This window comes from Bacillus rossius, chromosome 2, assembly GCF_032445375.1.
Source record: "Bacillus rossius redtenbacheri isolate Brsri chromosome 2, Brsri_v3, whole genome shotgun sequence".
NCBI lineage: Eukaryota > Metazoa > Arthropoda > Insecta > Phasmatodea > Bacillidae > Bacillus > Bacillus rossius.
This window is the reverse complement of record NC_086331.1, coordinates 128,408,089-128,429,334: the sequence shown is the minus strand read 5'-3', so window position 1 is coordinate 128,429,334 and position 21,246 is coordinate 128,408,089. Positions and strand designations below refer to the sequence as shown.

The window sequence follows — 21,246 nt, the reverse complement described above, 5'->3', positions numbered from 1 at the left end:
GTAAGGCATCTGTGAATGCCTTGAACTTTATATTTGCTACCAGCGCGTCGCTTTCCTTCTTGTTCAACCAGCAGCGTATAGAGCGCTGTTGTGACAGTCCCTGCATTTCCCGCATAGATAGCGCTACGTGTTATGAATTTTATATTTCGTTCAGAGATTTGGCGTGTTTCAAATGGCAGAATTGTTTGAAGAAACAGTAACACACACAATTTTTCTTTATGGTGTATTTCAAAAGTGAGTATTATTTATTGTTAATTAATAATTATTTATTGATCAATAATTATCGATATCCTGAGAAATTATTTGAAGTGAGTAATAATTTTGTTGATTCGTGTTTATTAATTAATTTTTATTTTAATCAAGTTTCTAATAAATACAAAAAAAAGTTAGGATTCTTACATACTTGGAAAAGAAATGAAGCAAAAAAACAGCGCTGTATATTTTTAGAAAATTATTGTCTTTCTCTCTCTCTCTCTCTCACTGTGTGTGTGTGTGTGTATATATATGTGTGTGCGTGCGTGTGTGTGTATATCTGCCGTTTTACTTCTTACGATATACTTACGAGTCGAGCTTTGAATTGCCAAGTAGTTTCTCTTCTATCACGTGTACTGAGTAACGCGCTCTTTTTTTGAGAAACGAGAAACCCAGGCCGTTAAAATGAATGGTTTTCGTTCGACTACTTCCACGCTAAAATATTAGTTTCTGCGATACGTAGGTTATGAAATATTCCTATTATTAGGTTCACTTATTAAACTGGATACTAGGGTTTTGAATTATTTGTACTAAGAGCTTTTAAACATAAAAAAACAGAATGAAACTGCATAGCATCTTAAATTAACACTAAACTCATCTTTGTAGAAAAAGTTTAAAGCTGGTATAGCGAATAGTTACAATATCTTAATATAAGTGTGCGCGTTAAATGAGTAGAGAGAGGAATTGCATTAAAACGCTTCGCGACGAAATTTAGTTTTAAAAATTCACATTTATTTTAACAATGTAACTATAATGGCTTCTAAAGAAAATGAATATTTGTTTGACGTTGCCGTTACATGTACTTATACTGCATCTTTGGACTTACAGGCCCCGCAAAGAGGTGACTGAATGTTTTTTATTGATAATTTTACGTTCTATTGCCACTAATTTTGATTATAATAATTATTAATTTATTTTTAAGCGTTTATCTTCAATGCTATTATGTTTTTATTTTGTACTTTATGTTTTGGGCATGTTGCTTTGTATTTTAGAAAGTAATGAAATAATTTAAAATTACATCGTCGATTCAATTTTATGTTAGGATGTAATAATTTATTTACGAAACTAAAAAAAATTTAACAATTAATTTTTTAAACCAAAATACCACGTTTCATTGAGCTGATGCTGTTGCTGACAGAATCATAACAACGGCGCCACTTTTCGCCAAAATAATTGAGAGTTAAGCATTCGTTAAAAAAAATTGTTTGTTTTCTGGTATCAGCTTATTATTTTATAAACTAGTGCAATTTTTAACTTCAAGGAAAGTTTTATTTTTGTCTTTAATAAAGTATGTGTAATAAAGCTTAACAATGATAGCATTTAAAAGTTTTGATAGTATGTATATAAAAATTAAAGAACGAGGACGTAGCTAAAACTTTATTGCGGGAGTGAATATACATACATAAATTTGCACTTATAAATATAATATGCCTTCTAAATTTTTGTGTTATTAATACGGTTATAATAAATCATATTTTATTAATGTAGAGAAATATAACATAAAAGTATGTCCGGGTACTGGATTCTGTGTGTGGTGAGGGTGGCAGTGTGTGCTGCCTTGGAACCTACATCTCCGATGACGTCACGGCGGCCATCTTGGACTCAAAATTCCTCAAAATTTCTCAAAAATGACTTAATACATAAAATTCTAGAAATTTCACTACTTCGTAGAGAAATTGCCAGTTTTTAGAGAACATTTCCCGTTTTATTCTTCAAAAATTCGAAAATTCTAAATTCAGAATGCCTCAAAAAACTTTTGCCTTTGAAAGAACCAAAATTCCCCATTGAGGCTTAAATTCCCCATGGCAAGCATCCAATAAGCATCTGGTGGGTAGCTTCGGTCTTGAACTTGATAGTAAACATGAAATCTTTAATTTTCGACCAATAAATTCCAAAAAAATTTCAAAAAATATAAAAAAAAATTTGCTTACTTCAAACTTTTAATTACCTAAAGGATTTCGGTCCTCGGTTCGATTACCGGCGAGAGTATAAATGTAATTTATTTATAAAAAATTTAAAAAATCTTAATTGCAATTTAACTAAAATTAGAAAAATTCTTGCTTGCGTAACACCCGCCGTTTTGGGTTATGGAACGTTCCACTTTTTGTTACAGCCGCCATCTTGAAAATCTGTAATTTTTATGCTATAAAATCAGGAAAATTTTAAAAATTTATGAAAAATTCAATTATTAAAATTTAAATATAAAAAAACCTCCACCATTTTGCAAATTGTCCACCATATTTAAAATCCGTAATTATTATATGATTTTAACCGGGAAATTTTCAAAAGTTATAAAAAAATAATTAAATTTTAATGAAAAAATTATTATGGAGTTTTCGGTGACAGATCCTTCCTCCACGGAAGCCACCGGCAGACTGACCTCCGACCACTAATGCCAAGATATATATCGCCAGCTAGTATGACATCACGTCCGCCATATTGTTTTCGTCTATTGGAGGCCGCCTTCTGGTTTTCATCTGCTGGAGGCCAACATCTTGTTTTCGTCTGCTAGAGTGAGCTACCGCCATGTTAGTTTATTTTTTACCCACTAGAGTGCAGCAATCGTTTACTACTGTGACGCCTGCATCTTGACACGTGGGCGCCATCTTGGAAATTCGTAAATACTTAGCTAGAAGTTCGGGAAAAATTCAAAAATTAATCAAAAAATCATTCATTAATAATAAACCGATTGATTCAATCGGTTTATTAATCATTCTCTCTACAAAAAACTACTCTAAACAAGATATCTGTCCAACGAAATAAATACTTTGTCGATATGCCTACCATGGAAGTCTAATTTTTCGATACTTGAAATAGGGGAGACCGGGGCTGGTTGTAACAGGGGCAGGTTGTAACAGGGCGAATAGTTCCACGACCAGCCACAAGAGCGTATCATCGTTTCAGCCATCAAGGCACATTATGATGCCTTCAGTGCGAGTGGTAACACTGTGGCAGTCGGACGATTTCACTGGCGACAAGAAGGAAAAATTTGTTTTTGGACGAGGTAAGTAAATATTGTTTGTTTGACTGACATTCGTATTGTACGTAATGTATAGGGAGTTTAGAAAATGTCTTCGGGGCAAAATAATCTCCTAAGCTTTAGGTTCTGATATGTTTTGTTGGCATTGGAAACAAATACAAACTATATGGTAAAATTAAATGTGTTCTATAATGATGTCACATGGGGTAGGTTGTAACAGCGAAATTAATCTGTTACAACCTGCCCCACGTACTGTTACAACCTACCCCGTGACCACGTTTACCTAATTTATTGTTCCTTTTAAGTCTTTTATGAAAGAAAAAAAATACATTTTAAACGGTTTTATCTTGTAGATGTAATTAATAACTTCCAGTCAAATTTTAATTTCAGATGCGTAACTACAAAAGAAAAACCGACAAAGGAAAATATTCTATTGACATGTTGGAGAAAGCAGCTGAAGTTGTAAGAGAAGGAAGATCTGTTAGGCATGCTGCGAAAACGTACAACATCTGCCATGTGACACTTGGGAGGTACATAAAAAAGAAAAACAAACGTAAGTTGCATTCATTAATGAATTTTCTTAATTACATCTGCTTGATTTCTAACATAAATACGTCTCAACAATGGGTTGTAAACGTTTTTTATTGTATTAGTACAAAAATATGGTTTTGCGTAGTTTAGATTTTCTTATGTGAAAACAGGAGCAAAATTAACATAGGCCTGTATGGTTTTTCTATTGTTTCAGGTTTAAATGCAGTCGATATTAATTTTCGAGAGGAGTGGAAACCTTTGGCTGGTTATTATGGGAACAGACAGGTATTTACACCTTTGCAAGAGATCGCTCTTGTTTCCTACATAAAAACATGTTCTGACATATATTTTGGACTCACTCCACGTGATGTACGTCATCTTGCATTCTTATGTGGGAAGAAGTATAATGTTCCCATGCCAAACACATGGAGTGACAAAGAACTAGCAGGTGCAGATTGGCTCTCTTCCTTTTTAAAGCGCCACCCAGACCTTTCCATTCGGACTCCAGAGGCAACTAGTTTGGGAAGGGCTTCTAGTTTTAATCGTGCCAACGTTTCCAAATTTTTTGACAAACTCTCTGAAGTTTATGATCGCCATTCTTTCACAGCTAATGACATTTGGAATGTAGATGAGACCGGGGTCACTACTGTCCAGAATCCTTCAAAAATCGTAGCAAGAAAGGGGGTAAAACAAATTGGAGCAATGACATCATCTGAACGAGGGCAGTTAGTTACTCTAACTGTAGCAGTAAATGCTGCTGGAAATGCTATCCCTCCTATGTTTATTTTTCCTAGGGTAAGGTATTATGATCACTTCATCAGAGATGGTCCAACTGGATGTATAGGTGCTGCAAATAAGTCTGGCTGGACTACGGAGGTAGAGTTCTTGCTTTTTCTTAAGCATTTTGTTTCTTGTATTCGTTCGAGCCCAGAGAAACCTATCCTCCTCCTTCTAGACAATCATCAGTCGCATTTAGCTCCTGACTGTTTAGATTTTGCCAAAGAAAATGGCATTGTAATGCTATCGTTCCCACCTCACTGCACTCATCGCCTTCAGCCACTTGATCGAAGTGTTTTTGCCCCACTCAAAAAACAGATCAATAGGGCAATGGATGCATGGTTGAGGAACAACAAAACACCAGAGAGCACAGTTAAGCCTATGTCAATCTATGATATTCCCTCAATCTTAAAGATAGCTTTTCCACTGCCACAACGCCAAGAAATATCCAACAAGGATTTGAGAAATGTGGAATACATCCTTATAATAGGGAAATATTTCAGGATGCCGATTTCGCTCCTTCGTTTGTGACAGACAGGCCTGATCCAGACTTAGCACCAAGTTGTTCACACGATGTGTCCAGGGATTCACAAGGAACACCAGTTCAATCTTTTTCTAACTGTTCCCACACACCAGAGAAGTTTTCTCCAGAAGTGGTTCTACCTCTTCCTAAAGTCGCTCCAAGGAAAAGGAAAGGAGGAAGAAAGACCAGGAAAAGTGCCATTTTGACGGATACTCCAGAGAAGAAAGCCATTGAAGAAGAATTTGCGAAACGAGGAACACCAGGCTTGATTAAGATAAAAGGGAATGTATCACAAACGCGCATGCCTGCAAAATCCACGCCCAAACGTTCTCTAAAACGAAGATCAGCAGAGTGCAGCTCATCAGAGGAAGAAAGCGAGTGCTTTTGTTTAGTGTGTTTGGAATCATTCTCTACAAGCAAACCAGGAGAGGAGTGGGTTCGTTGTCTAAACTGCCAGTTATGGTCGCATTTTTCTTGTGCAAAAAAATCTAAAATGTATATTTGTCATAATTGCCAATCAGATGAAATCTCTGAGTGAGGACCACTGTTCATTTAATATTTGACAAACTGAAGTTAAACAAGTGAAAAAATAATAATTTTTGTTGAAATATATTGTATAAGTAGTAATTTGTTATAAGTAATCCCAGTAAAAATTATATTTTACCTTGTAGTAATGTTGTTACAACCTACCCCAATGTGTGTTACAACCAGCCCCGCCTCGGGGCAGGTTGTAACACTTTACACTTCCGAGGTTTTAGATTTGTACAGAAAAATATGCTAGAGGAAATTTTATGTAAAAATTGTTTTGTAAAAGTAGAATAACTACTGAATAAGTTAGCTCAATCAGAAGTGCCGTTTATGTTATCCATGATCAGATAAAAAAATAAAATAGCGAAACTGTTACAACCAGCCCCGGTCTCCCCTACCTTACAACCAGGTCTTGTACAATGTTAGGCGTATATACCAAGTGTCTTCGGACCATGAGGCCTGGCCATGTACAATGTCAGGCTGTAGACCAGATTTCTCCTAACCACTAGGCCAATCGACCTGACTACAGACATAATGATACAGAATCAACAGTAGAATACGATTAGTTGCAAGATGTGGTGGGATACAATGACTCCAAATGTCTTTTCCTCCAACTGTCTTTAGCTCCAACAGGCTTTAGTTCCAACTGTCTTTGGCTCCAACGTCTTTATCTCCAACTGTCTTTGGCTCCAAATTTCATTGGCTACTAAACTCCATAAAAGGTAATGGGAAACATAATTTAAAATTTATTTTTAGAATTTAGTTTCTCTTATCACTTACTGTGAATCAAACTAAGGACGGGAATCGATCGAGTGAATTATTATTTCAATGATTAATTTTTTTAAGATTTTTGGAATATTTCCTGAATTTCTAGCTGAATAATTACATAAATTATATATAACAATCAAAATGCCATCATCGGCTTACTAAAGACTTCTAGTAAAGAATTTTAAGCCTATTTTTATGACTTTCCACCATATTTATTGAAATGAACATTTTTTCCCCCCATAAAATAAAAATTTTGTATTGGTCAAATATCGAACCAAGGACAGGAACCAACGCACATTTTCCTAAACCAAGATCAAATAACCACAAAAATTAATAAAAAATAAATAAAAATGGAAAAGAACATAAAGTTCAATATTAAAAATAAAAATAAAACAGCAAAAAAATTACAAAATATTTTGGCTTGTGCTAGAACTCTATCTTTGCTGAACAAAAGGACACGTTTACAAGCTGGTAGAAGCTGTTTTTGTTATTACTGGTTACATACTGGAGCATACTGTATCATACTGGGGCATATGTGGCCAACCTGCGCTACAAGATTGGTGGGTGAAGGAGGAGGGCGTACAGAAATGGAAAATACATCCACGTGCTATTAGTGTTCACAAGAGCCGTGCCAAACTGTGAATTTCAAATAGCAAGCTGTTATTGTTTGTTATTGATACCGATTCTTACTGCGAAAATTACCGACTAAATTTCACATGTGAATATTTTTCACATGCTGCCAAACAGTACCCAATTTAGGTAAATAGTAACTGCATTTAAGTCATATTAAGAAAAAATTAAGCTCATACCTTAAGTTTTAAAAATTATTTAAAAGTACAAATAACATCATTAATTCCATAAATATTACTTACATGCTATTTTGTAATTTGGAACGTTAATTATCTTTAAATTTTCATAATTATTAAAGATCTGTAAGAGCTTACAGTCAGCGCAATAATATTAGCACTTTTACTGATGAACATCAATAAATAGTTTCGTAATCTTAGTTTATTAAAATATTATCGATAAATAAATTTAAAAACGTTATCAAATGCAAAATATAAATATTGAATACAATTATTTGTTAAAAATAATTATTATCTTTATAAATTTTAATACTTTACATACATAAACATTTAATGGCTTTACCTCTACATCCTGTATTTTAGCAGTATTTACTTGGTCTCAACGTAAGGGTTGGGTGTTTGTGGTGAAACAATGTTTCTTCAGGTTCTTCACCGATGATTTGTATGATTGTTTATGCTTGCAGATATAACACTGTGAAAATCTTCATCAACTCTTGTGAAGTAATTCCACGCGGTGCTAGATTTTCCCTTTTTACATTCCTTCTTGAGAGTGCATCGCATTACACCTCTCATAAAACTTATCTCCAAAATGCCTCCCTTGCCAGAGTTTGAGATCCAACAGAGAACTCCTAGAGTGTAACTGTAAAGAATGGTAAATTAGCTTGTGAGTCCACCTTTGACACTTCGGTCGTAATTTTAATATGTGCTCTAATTTAAGACATTGCTTCTGAGCTACATTATTTCTCAAGGTTATAGCCCATATCTCTTTATATTGGTGTTGGAAAGTGAGAATAATAATTGGAATAACATTTCACTTTTGGCGAAGAATATGTTGTTTGAGAATTAGCATTCCGTGTTCATATTCGTCTCTGAATGAACTCACCTGATACTAACAAGCTTAAAGCTGTCGTGTCGTTTGGCTTAAACGACATCATCCAAATTGGTGTACGTGAATAAGATTCTGTTTCTGAACACAGTTTATTTTCTTAATTGTTTAAACTGTTTAACAAACTAATTTTAGCAATGAGACAGTAATAAATTAAAACGTACTAATCAACTACAAAACAATAAATATGGAGAGCTCAATATGTGCTTTTAAGTTTGGAAAATATCCCTTTAGCTCAAGGTAAACGTTGAATGTAAAACATATCCCAAAAATAAAAGTTATTTTTAACATATTTTTAACGATACACATATCAATAACAAAACTTTCCATATCGCTATGAAACTAAATAAAACACTATTGGTACAAAATGACTCTTGCATGAGCAAAATTTTGTTTGCTGAGGACATATTGCTAACTTCGTATTTTAATAAAGAAAACAGTTTTTTTATGAAATGTGTGATCGATAACTGAAACTTTGTTTGTAAATTTGAAATGGTTTTACTCAAATATAGTATTATTATGTACTTAATTTATAATTCTTTGCGTTTAGGTGGCAATAGAAATAAAACTCAGCATATGAAATGTTAAATATCTACACACGTTAAAAAATGTATTTTTTTTTATTTGGGGCTATTTGGTTTGCTGTGTTTGGGTTATATAAACTGTTTACAGTAAAAGTAATTTCTTTATAAGACGCTATAAAGCAATAATCTTTCCCAGTGGAAGACCACGTGTAAAGAAATCAGTATGTTGCTTACTGTTAATGCCTTTGCTTCATTATTCTAAACGAATTTTTATGTTGCTACTGACTTATAAATGAGGCATGTCCTACCACAGACTTCATAAAAACACATGGAGTTACTTCAGTCTAAAGGAACGTACTTGGCTTTACTCACACCATTTTTAAGCAAAAGCTTCACTCTTTGGAAAGTCTAAGCAAGTGTTAGATCCTGCAGCTCCTTCATAATTTACCCACTGAAATCCAAGGAACCACTTGAAATAATCATATTTTTAAGAAATGTTTCTGTTTATTCACTCTACTCATTTGTTTAGATATTCTAGATAGTAGGTCTTCAATTCTGATTAACGATCATGTATTGGATGGAAAAACTTCAGGAAATTAATTCACTTTAAAGAGTTCTACAAAAACACCTTCATGCCATGTATCTTTGTACCTATGGTATTTCCGTCACAAACTTATTACAAGACTTACTTTGCACATAAAAGTAAGCCAACTTGTTTTATCTCTTTTGTTCACAGTCTGCTTGCTTTTAGTTACGATTTAGAAACATGGCTAAGTGTCCAATCCGCTAACTTATCCCTGGTATTCTCCTCTTCTCAGCAAATTTTCTCAGTGCTGTAGTAAACAGTCTCTTCTACATCGTGCGAAATGTGAAGGACAGAAAATACCATCTTGAATGCTCATTTGTGAGTCTCTTCATGAAGCGGCTCAGATGTGCCATATGTTCATTTTAACCATAAGTTGTATTTTAAAGCGCCATCACTTTCTAATTGATCTTTACGCTGATTTACTATAGCCATCTAAGCATCAGCCAGAAAAGTTCCACTCTTTTATTTGCTTAGGTGAGCCGTTTAGGTAATGTTTTGTTTTTAGACACTCACGGAATGCAGAATCTTCTGGAAAGAGTCCATGTTAATTCTCCTTTAATGCGGTGGGAAAAGCTTGAAGCCGTTTTGCATATTGAGGTGATGTCGAGGCTTCTTGGTAATAATGCAGCACTAGCTGAACAGCAGTGGATGAAAGAACCGCCCATTTAAAGTTTTTCAAATATCTACGGAAATTTCCAATACCTGAAAATCACAGGTTGCATCTTGTACAGCAAAAGGCCATACGGGAGTGGTTCTTAAAAATGTATTTTTGTTGCTGTCATATTTATCGGTTCGTTGGTGGATATCGTGGTGAAAATATTTGAGGCTATTTTAATCTTCAAGCGCTCATCATGAATTAAACGCAGAATCTCCGAAAACCATAACCTAAGTGCATTTTTTATAAACAGTTTTATATTATATTTTACCATTTTCAATTAAGTTTAATATTTAGTTGTGTGTTAAATTATTTTAACTTTAAAAAAAGATATGTTTATTTCCAGATAAAACGTGAGAGAAAGGATTTTTTTTAGAATGTCCATAAGTTTCGTCGGTTTTTCAAAAATATTCGGTTAGAATATTTGGATTTTTTTTGTAAGTCAAGGGAAACACTGGCCACTGTTATAAAAATGATGGCGTTTATGATATTTTGAAATTATTTGAGAAAACATTCCCTCTAAAAGGGAACCTAAAAGGAAAAAAAAATAGATATTTTCGTAAATTTTAGGAATTTCGAGACACTACTTAAAAGAAGGAAATATTAAAGGTCAATGTTATCCAATAGGTTTAACGTGACGTTATTCATTACCACTAATATAAGCCTGTGCTCGAACATGTTAATTTATACTTCTTACGTGCTTAGAAACAATGATACATTCTAAACTAAAAAAAAAATTATTTCCTTTATTACGACCATTTTCTTGACATAACACAAACAAAGGAAGCTTTATAAATCTTGGAGTTTAGGATATTTGAAATTCTCAATTGGATATAGTACATGAATTTCCAAGGATGTTCATCACCAACTGTAAAATGTTTGTAACTTTTCAATCTCAATTTCAGGGTAATGCAACAATAGTGTGGCGCCTCAAGAATTTTTTTCTGTTTGTTGGTAAGCGCGCGTTCATTCCTAACGTTTGTTCTGCATACTGATCTTATATTTAAGTACGTGATACCCACCTATGTTTCATCTGTTACTTTTTATAAATCTTAACACATGAGGGGGAAAAAACAAGTGTATTAAGTTACGCTGTTCGAAGTTCTAGAAGACTAGAAATGAATATCAGCTATAGTTTCACAATTATTATTTGTTTGTTACCATATGGGACCTCGAGGAAATTTGGTGTGTGTATTCGTCTCCATAAAAAAGTCAATTTTTTTAAATGTCTGTCATTAGGGTACGTTGTTGTGTTGGACTTAATTTATGCTAAGTACGCATTTGAAGGGTTTTTTTCATTTTAGAAATGGTGACTTCCAATATTTCTTAAGCCCCAAGTCGAGAAAAATTATTGAATTTAGATTGGGAAAGTAATATTTCTGCCTATTAAGATAACATTGTTACAAATGGGGGAACAGGTCCGGAAATGTAACCTAGTTAATTACATACAGATTTTTTACTACATAATATTTACACTTTTCGTTCAGTCATAACAATTTAATTGTATGTCCACAAATTAATCACTCTTTCATTAGGTCCACAATTCACTCTTCCCACTAGAGCTCAACTCGCCAGTGGCTCTCTCTACTGCTCGTCTCTTAACACGCTCATCTGTATCAACACACTGCTACCCACCACTCACTGGTCCGCCGCACATACAACACCCGAATGTTTCGGTCCTTGATGCACCATTCTTCGCACATGAAGTCCACCTCTCGCCTCCTGCTATCGCTCACCAAGGCGACACTTATTCTCTTCTCTTCACTGCCTCGCCGGTATCGCCACCAGCCTCCGTCACTCACACATTGCTAGCCACACACGGGTCTCTCTTAAATACCTACCGAGTCCCAAACTGGAAAGGTCTCTTAGCCCTCCGAAACGTCTCGTCATCAGAATCCACGACTTAACACTCGAAGCTTCGAGAACAATAGCGTTCTAGTTACGCCACTTCACGCAGACGGGGGGCTCTGAGAACGTTCCGAACATTCGAGATACAGGGAGCTAGGCGCCGCATTAATAACGATTTAGGTAAGTTGCCACTTTTTCGTGGGCATGCAAAATAACGTTACTTTTATAATTTGCGGAATATTTTAAACCGCTTAAAAATAACCTTAAAATGTTATGTGTGTCATGTGTATTGTTGCAAGAAGAAATGAAAACAGACATCCAGTCTATTTAGCGCGCGAGAGGCGCGAGACCCATATGTTCTCGAAGTAACTGGGTCGCACCTGGCAATAGCGCGCGGCGCCGGCTGTCTTTGAAACACTCTAGCCTTAGTGATGTCTCCAGCCCTGGCACGTCAGCTCGCGTCTGTCAGCACGCCGCCGCCATGTTAAGCTCTCCCGTCCCGAGCTGGTCCGGAGGAGACTTTGGCGTCAGATGAAGAGCCTTGGTTTCCAGCACAATCGCAAAGCTACAATCGCCTTTGTAACCTGTGGCCACACGGGGCACTATGCTCGCTATGTTCGCGATGTTCGCTACGCGAGTAAAATCTCAGATGCAACTGGCCACACAAAGGTGTGTTCACTACGTTCGCTATGTTGGCAACGTCGCCAGGTGTTTGGGTTTTAGCTATTTTTCTAAAACCGTCACTGAATTCACGCATGCGCAGATAAAAATAAACTGTTTTCACGCGGAATTTGGCTGTACTTGTGCGTTTGCTTTATGCTATGTTTAATTTCGCTCAGTATTGTTTTTTAAATTTTCAAGTCGACGGACAAGTTAATTGAAAGATTAGAATTCAAAATTACGAAATCCAAGATGGCGGCCGGAGTCAAGGTCATAGGTCAAGGTCAAGGTCATCCAAGATTCCGCCGTGACGTCATAATCCAAAATGACCGCCGGGGTCATTAACCTACACCACGCAAACAACCTAAAGCCATTCCCTACTCGCTATTTACCTGGTACTAATTATATCTCCGAATTTAATAAAGGGTAATAAATGATATTGGGTACTAATAATAAACGAACGAAAAATACTAACCACATTTTTATATTTTTCGTAATGCAACTACTAATAGGTGATAAGGGTAAGTATGATTTAATGATGATTCTGTAATATTTAATAATTATATCTCCGAATTAAAGTAAAAATAATAAATAATTTGGCTATCAATAATAATCATATGAAAACAACCCACCACAATTTTACGATTTTGAGAAATTCAATCCGTAAGGGGTGAAAAAGAGGTAAGTATGGTTTGAAGATAATTAAATTTATCTCCAAAGCTAACCAAGTATATTAAAAATATTAGGGACCAATAATGAACACTTAAAAACTACCTGACACAATTTTACCATTTTGTATAATTCCAGCCCTAAGGGGGTGAAAAAAGGGTAAATATGGTTTTCAAGAAAATAATTTCAATTTCTAATTTAATCAAGCATAATAAAAAAAATTGAGTACCAATAATAAACAATCATAAACTACTACGTTTAGAAATTCAATCCCTTAAGGTTGGTTAAAGGGTTGGGTAGTATTTTAAAACAAATAACTGTCACTGCCAATCAAATTTGAATTAGAAGTAAGAAACTAAAAATAACTTTATCTAGAGTTGAGTATTGTTTCTTTTTTTTTTTTCGTTTATTGAAATTCATCTTTTATTAGAAAAAAACGGGGTACGTTTTCTCTTATTTTAAAAAAATCGTATCTACGAAACGTTTTGAGTAAAATGCAATTTAAATGGTAAAAAGAATAAACTTAATTTATTATTTTACTAATTTTCAAGACTCTGCCCCTATTGATTGGGGTTAAATTGTTTTTTTTTTTTTAAAAATCCATACTTCCGAATATACTTGATCTAGGGTTAGAAATTTAGAATGAACAACAAGCATATAGAGTTACGAATTATATTTTTTTCAGTTTTCCTAATTGTGTTTTTAAGGGTGTTAAAAGAGATACGTTTTGTTTTATCATAAAAAATTCAAATCTCTAAAGCAAATTAAGCTGGACGTAAAAACTTATTATGAATAACGTAAATAATTAAGTACTTAGATTACTTGACCATTCTTCGATATTCGGTCTCAAATAAAGTGAAACAGGGCCATGTTTAATTTTTATAGTAGTAAATCATATATCCAACAAAATAAAGTTGAAGGAAAAATCTTGAGCAAGAATAATGTACACAATTATGATTTATTAGCATCTTTTAACCTTTGCCATGTTTCTATATTCGACCGCATAAGGGGTGAAAAGGCGTTTTTTTAATTATAAAAGTCGTATCTGGGAACCTATCAAGTGAGGCCGGTCTCAACTGGTTACAAACACTCATTGCAAGCACTAACTCTTTTACTCTATTTTCTGGCCATATGGGACCTAACCTGCATATTTAATGAAAATCAGAGGAAATAACCTAAATGCTGAAAACTTTAGAAGATAGCAGACCATTAACAAGACAAAACAAGTAAATTTTATTTATTTTATTGAGTGTAAATATCAAACAAATATAGGAAAAAACAAACTTTCCGTTAACAATACAAAAATAATCAATCTGATCTCATTACTTTGGTGAGGTACAATGAAGTTATTATATATTTTGTATTTAATCACACGAAATTATCTCAAAAAATAGTCTCAGCTGTTAAATATGTATCTCAAGTTATTTATAACAAATGTTTTTGAGCGAAAAAGTCTTAAATCTCCGAAAAAGAACAAATATATAATTAAAAATAATTTCAAGGCTTTGGAGAGTTACGTAACTTTTACTACTCTGAAACAAATATGGCCACCAAGTAAACAGCGCAGAAGGTGCAGAAGAATGTGTAAAACAAGTGCAGAGTATTATAAACACACAAAAAAAAAACTAACATTTACCTTATCAGGTGCATCACACACAAAATACCAATGTAAATGGTGTCAGAAAACTTCAGTGAAATATACAAATACCCTTGTATAAGAGCAAACATATCAAACTTAAAAAAATTACTGGCCATTAAAGAAAATAAAAAACACAAAAATTATACTTAGCTCTCCAATAACCTCCATACTCTCGTGCCACACTCTCTCTCTCTCTCTCTCTCTCTCTCTCTCTCTCTCTCTCTCTCTCTTCCTCTCTCTGATGACATTGGTTAATGGTGGCGGCGTCTTGATGGCCATTACTGCTCCAACCTGAACTGCCTAAAATACCAAGTATTTATACCCTAAATTCCTCCCCTCTCTCCCTCATTTTGCCTCTCAAGCTCTCTAGGATACAATATTGTGTCTGGGATGGTTACAGAAAGTTCTGTAGTCCAAACAATCAACACGAGGCGAGACTTCCAGGTGTATTCTTCTTGCTAAGAACTCGGTTGGTACCCTTGAGTTTGAAGCTGTTTTTGAACGGTAGCCTACAACTCGCGTAGTTTCGGTTCCCTACCACGTTCGTGCAACTTCGGATTTCTCTCAAAAATTTAAATTTAAAAAAATCGAAGGGTTAGGTTAGGTTAGGTCAGTAACAACATGCTTGTTTTCATTGGAAACTTCTGATTTAGCGGCTGAAGTGGCGTTAATACTAAAACGCAAAACTTCGGAAATCTTCGAAAATTCTTGCAGGGAACCGAAACTACGTGAGTTGTAGGCTTCCCGTTTTTGAATGAACCCTCGTGATTTTTCTTGTAGGGTACTGTCTTTAACAGCACACAGCAGTAGCATAGATATCTATGACTTGTGATGTCACAAGATGATGATTCCACGTGGTAAACAGGTAAGGTTATGTTTCTCTCGTGTCCTTAAATTTTTTAAGCCGATCTCCATAGCGTAGTTGGATGCACACCGGCTTATGGTGCTAGGGGTTCCGGGTTCGGATCCCGGGTAAGGCATGGGTGTAAATCTACGTACGGATATTATATTGATATGATAATAATAAGGTTTGGACTAAGAAAATGCATCTAGTACTGGTTGTGGGAGAAAGCCAATAACCATACAAACAATTTTAAAAAAATTGGTTGTCTGTAAAGTCGATTTACGGACAATAGTTTAACGTGACAACGTCATAACAAAACATTTATGAAATGATTGCATACTTTTATGAATAAAATTGAATCATTTTTATTGAATTACCACTATTTTGTATGGATACAATGAAGGAGTGAAATGAAATCTACAATTTAATTGATAAATTTACTTTTATTTGCACACATTAATTCAAATATGTTTATTACTTTAACGAACGGATTATTTTAACTATAACTTATATACATGTTTACTATTTAACTTCTTCCTATCTGTGTTATTGTGTTAAGGATAGGACGATGATAGGAAAACTAGGAAACGAATGGGAGTGTTTCAAGTTTAATGTGTCTCGAAAAAGTCAAATCGATGGTTGTTCCAATCGAGTGGAAGAGAGATAGATGCGGCGCAAGTGTACAATGAGCGTAACGGGACTAAGCATAACGGGACAATGTGCGTAACGGGACAATGAGTCATCCTTTTTCGTGCGTGCAGCCGGCGTTCATCGATTTATTAGACGTTGTCACGTCAAAAAATAATGTGTTAATGTAGAAAATTAACATGAAACGTCTCGTGACCAATACATATGGTCTTACAGGCGGGATGTTAAGTTATGTGGTACGATTCTGGAAGATGCAGAATCTAACAACTTTTTACAAGGTAAAATATTGTAAATGTGTTTTTAATATTGAAAAATAATATCTTCTGATCAAATTAAACTTAATTTAAGATCCTGGAAATGATAAACAGACATACTTTAAGCTACCTTTTTTATTCAACGTTCTCCAAAATATCACCTCTTAAGTTGTAGAGGGGTTAATAGTATTAAAGAAATAAAAAAAGTAATGTAACACATTCAATCGTATTGGCAGTATGAATTTAAACTTAATATGAATATAAGTTAAATATAATTATTTTGGAGTTAACATCTGTGGTAAAAAAAAGGGTTGAGTTTGGTGTTATGTGGTTAACGGATATTGCCATATTTATTTAGTTCTCAGTTTTTACATAGGCATCCCGGATGGAAAAGAAGAGAGGGGAAAAAATTGGGAATTTCTTTTTAAGGTACCTATACTAAACATAATTAATGCTTCTGGGCTGTAGCCGTGTCCTTGGCAAATAATTCACCAACGTTTCGGTCGACATTGGAGTCACCATCATCAGGGAGCAGTTACCTACTGAGGTTCTTACCAGTCGTCCTGCCTTTATATACTTTTGCCTGAGGGGAAGGTGCTTCCTGATTGGCTGCTGCTGTGGGCCAATCTGAGCCTTCCTTTCTTCTGGTTGGCTGGGCTGTTTTGCCAATCAGGGGCGATTTGTCTGATGTTGGCTATTCTAAGCTATTCTAAGTTATTCCAAGCATAGCTTTAACCGTAGTAAATGAAAGTGTTGGTGTAAACGATGGCATTAACTCAGTTAAAATGAAATAGGTGAGTGTTTAACAATTGTTAAATTGTCTACCTTGTGAAATGAAAAGGATTTGAATGTGATTTAATAAAGTTGAATATATACTCGAACACTCTAAATCAGAAGTTTTAAAATCAGATAATACTTAATCTATACTAAAAATTTAAAAAGGCCTACACATAACCCCTTTAAAAAATATAATTCTTAAACGGGTTTGTTTGAAATAAATCTTTAATGCACCTGACAATTTATTGTGTCTATTTATTTAGTAAAAATTTTTGGAACTAATCACATACTTTTTCTTTCAATGGTAAGATTTTTAGTAATAATCTGAAACTGCGCGTCAGAAGGCACTATTTATTAGCTAGTCTACAATCAATATGTAAGGAGATGTCAATAGGTTATGTAGATCTCAAGGATAAATAGATATGGAGCCAATCATAATCTTGTTTCTTGCTATCATCATGTTCCTTGTCAACATCTTGTTTCCTATCGCCATTCAGTTTCCTGCTTTCAAGCATTTTCAGCTCCGTTATGAAATTTCTATCTGCCATAAAGTGTTCGTAATCTTTTTGCCTCTCGTTCGCAATCTTTTTACCCTGTCGACCACATTTGATTTCGTTTTCTCCTACTCCCTTTTTCCATATTCCACATTGGATTTGAGTTCTTTTTTCTCTCATTCCTTCGGGAAAATGTAAATATGATTTTCGCTTGAACCAATATATTTAAAGAACGATTGGATTTCTTGGTTGAACTGATGTAGGCAGGCGCATATTATAGGTAAGTGTAAAGTATGGCCTAGTAGGTATACATTTTTAAATCCACAGAAAGTTTACGATACAAAAAATTTAATTTGAACATATTTTCTAGTTTTCATCAAGCCTGCCGGCATATGACAGGGACGTTAATGTTCTCTGAAATAATATTTTTAAAAAATACATTCAAAGCGATACTGATAAACCTTCTTAAAATACAATATCAGTCACAAAATCATAGTGTATATGCTAATGAGAATTTAGTTCCTCCGCTACACACAAGGTAGCGCGCGCTCCAAGTGCGCTTCTTGCTTAATAGTTCCTCCATTCACCGAGGCACAGCGCTGTGGTCTTCAACCCCTTTACAGCTGTCGTGACCACGGTCATATAGACAGGTCTGGTAACTTACCTTCATCCTGAGTCGACTTCGTGAAGTTCGCGGCGGCCTGCGAACTAACGGTGCTAGTAGTAGATCAACCCATCATTAACACTGTGTTAAATGGGAGTTTCGTATAAAATATTATATTATTCCTTATTGCTTCTCAACTATTGACACTTTTTTCCCAGATTACTATTTTTTAAATTCTTTTGGGTGCTTGGTAAATGCCTTAAAAAATTTTTCAGGATCTGTTAGTTGAGTTGGAGAGATATTTCAGGAATAGTTTTAAAGCAGTCAATTGACGGGCTTGGAGCAGTGGTCAGGTGTATGACCTGGCAATCTGCCGGCTTGGGTTCGATACTCAGTGAAACAGGTTTTTCTTTACGTATCTTTGCCCGGTTCAGTGTTAGCATTTCCAGTAAACAAACGAGCGTTTTAATGAAGAATGCGCCCCGAATACATTAAGGGTTCTTCGTAGTTGCAAATATTAGTTAGACCATATTCTGACCTCCAAATTCTGTGTTCCGTTGTTACAGGTCCAACATACGTGTGTAAAGTTAGACTCAAAATGATCCGTCTGTCCGTCAACGAGCCAAGCGATTCACAATTATCCGCACGTCCATCAAATACTTTTCCATTTTAATGCTGCCATCAGACCAAAAATTTTAAATACTGGTGTATATTTATCTTGTATCTGTATCTTATATTGACGATCATGAAAGATAAGCACTTAAAAATAATTCAGTTCAATTTTTTTCGCTCTGATATTTATTAAAATATTTCTAGTTGTTAAAAATATGTTCAAACGTATGTTAATAACATATAATGGAAGCAGATAAACAAATAAATATACTTAAAAATCTTATAAGACAGTAAAGGTCGCCGGCGAAAGGTATCTTCCTAACATTTCGGAGGTTACTTCATCCGTATGTCTGTCGAAAGTTGAAGCTTTGTAAGGTTTTGACAGACGGACGGATGGAATTTTCCGGACCATCTGATTGGCTGCAGGTCACGTGATTGGACGGACGGGTGACCGACGGATGAGTTTTTATAGTCTTTTTGTGCTAAAATATAAATCTTGTACGTTCATCGTCGAAGTAAGTGAACTCATTTGCTGTAAATTTACGATCTCCGTGAATTCCCGAAGATAATTGGATAACTTATAATCAGTGCCCTTCGTAAATTTGAGGTGAAATTTTCATATTTCGTTGATCTGAGCAAGAAAGCTCAATTATTTGAGACGATATCTTCCCAGAAAGCGAGACCCCGCGTGTTAACCTCACTTCATTCACCGAGCGAGCTGGCGCGTCGGTGACACTTTTGACTCTCCGGCAATGCCGAGTTCTTATCCCATCACCTGACATCGCCTCTAATGACCTTTAGAGGCCTTGGTCATTCATTCTTCCTCCAAACCAACCAAGAGTAAAGGCATTACATTTTGGTGACTTTTCCAATTGGATTGCGCTGGTTGCGAACAGAACGCGCTCTAAGAACTACTGTAGAAAATGTAAACAATCGTTCTTAGTTGAACTTTTTCAGTTGCACTTGTCCTGAAGAAGGTGCAGAAATCTTGTTCCGTCCATCGTGAGTTCGGTTGCCCGTGGTTTACAAATTCTGGGGTGGTGCCTCGCAACAGACGACAGTGATTCCTTCCCTGGTTTCCCTGTCTTCCATGACTTGTACTGTATATGTCCTTCTCAGACGACCTCGCTGGCTACAAGACGTAAAACAAAAATAAACAAGTGAATAAATGAGCCTTGTTTCGTTCACTAGTTTCTCCGGCAATGGTGGTATGTACAGAGCATTGAAGAACATTGAATGGATTGGACGTGGGTCGCAGCCGAGGCAAGGTAAGTTCACGCTCGTTTAAGTGTGCATAAGTCACGTCATTGCAATGAACGAGTGCACCACGAAGAACAAAATGTTGTTCATGCTGAACATTTTACTTTTTGTGTTCAACAAATCACAGATACTCCGTTCACAGAGTATAATCCTCTCACCTCTCTATGGTAATATTATATCCTAATTTTTCTGTAATTTCGACAATATTTACAAGCTTTGTTTTAACAAAAATATACAAACAAATAAAATTCTTCCTACTCTCTACAAAGTTTTCAAATGGCTGGTGGCTTCAGAGATTCGTGAAATAAGATCTGGTAACTCACCACACGTGACGACAAACTTACACCGACACGTACGCCATAAACATAAACTGTACCGTCAGAATCCATTCTTCCGTTTTGTATCGTGCGCTTTTTATGTGTCCTGCTTTTAACGAGAGCCCGCCTTCGCTTCGAGAGCGGTTGTAAAAAGGCTGCGAATCAGGTGGAGGAGGGTGTTATTCAGACTGGCCAGCTTTAAGGAAGAACTGCAGGATCTAAGTGTTTGGTTCTGGTTTTGCGTAACCATCCCTCCACCTTAATTTATAGAAATAGTCTAAGAATGATGCCCTTTGGAGTAAGCCCCTATAAAAATGTTACCATAATGTGAAAACCGGTTGTTTTTTAGATTTATCTCAGCTTTATTCATTTGTTGAGGAGTAAATGCTAATACCAAAAATTATAGATTTTTCAGAGGGTGTACATCTAATAAAAATAATAAAACAAAATTAATATTAACTTAAATAACAAAAAATATATTAATTCACAGCGTTTTAATTACTAACCTAATACTCGCAATGCATGTTTTCCCTCCTCGTGCTTAATGCTTTGTTCAAATAAGCAGATTCCAGGGGCGTAGTTTCTTTCGGTGCGTGAACGAAGAACCGCCTATTTTCAGGGGTTGTATCATTGCCGCTGAAACGTGTGTGCGCTGTAAGCTGAAACAGCGCGTCGTAGGTCATTATAATGTCATAATTCTCAATAAAAAGTAATCGAAACGTTCGTAACATCGAAAGGCAAAAAACATTTTAACGCAATAATAGTTGGCCACCCACTATTGTTTTTTTTTTATGAAGTGGACGA

The 21,246-nt window shown here is 35.3% G+C and overlaps 2 protein-coding genes across 12 annotated transcripts in view; both read left to right on the top strand.

Annotated features, from left to right (window-relative positions):
- Window positions 1-21,246, top strand: part of LOC134529816 (ELAV-like protein 1) — a 364,764-nt gene that overhangs the window by 107,076 nt on the left and 236,442 nt on the right. The window lies entirely within an intron of this gene.
- The window catches only part of LOC134529888 (uncharacterized), a 39,947-nt gene continuing 21,783 nt past the window's right edge, over window positions 3,083-21,246 (top strand). Inside the window, exons 1-3 of the mRNA XM_063364447.1 lie at window positions 3,083-3,256; window positions 3,623-3,785; window positions 3,978-4,867. Coding sequence (XP_063220517.1) covers window positions 3,623-3,785; window positions 3,978-4,867 — 1,053 coding nt within the window. The 5' untranslated portion in view covers window positions 3,083-3,256. The remainder of the gene's footprint in view (window positions 3,257-3,622; window positions 3,786-3,977; window positions 4,868-21,246) is intronic.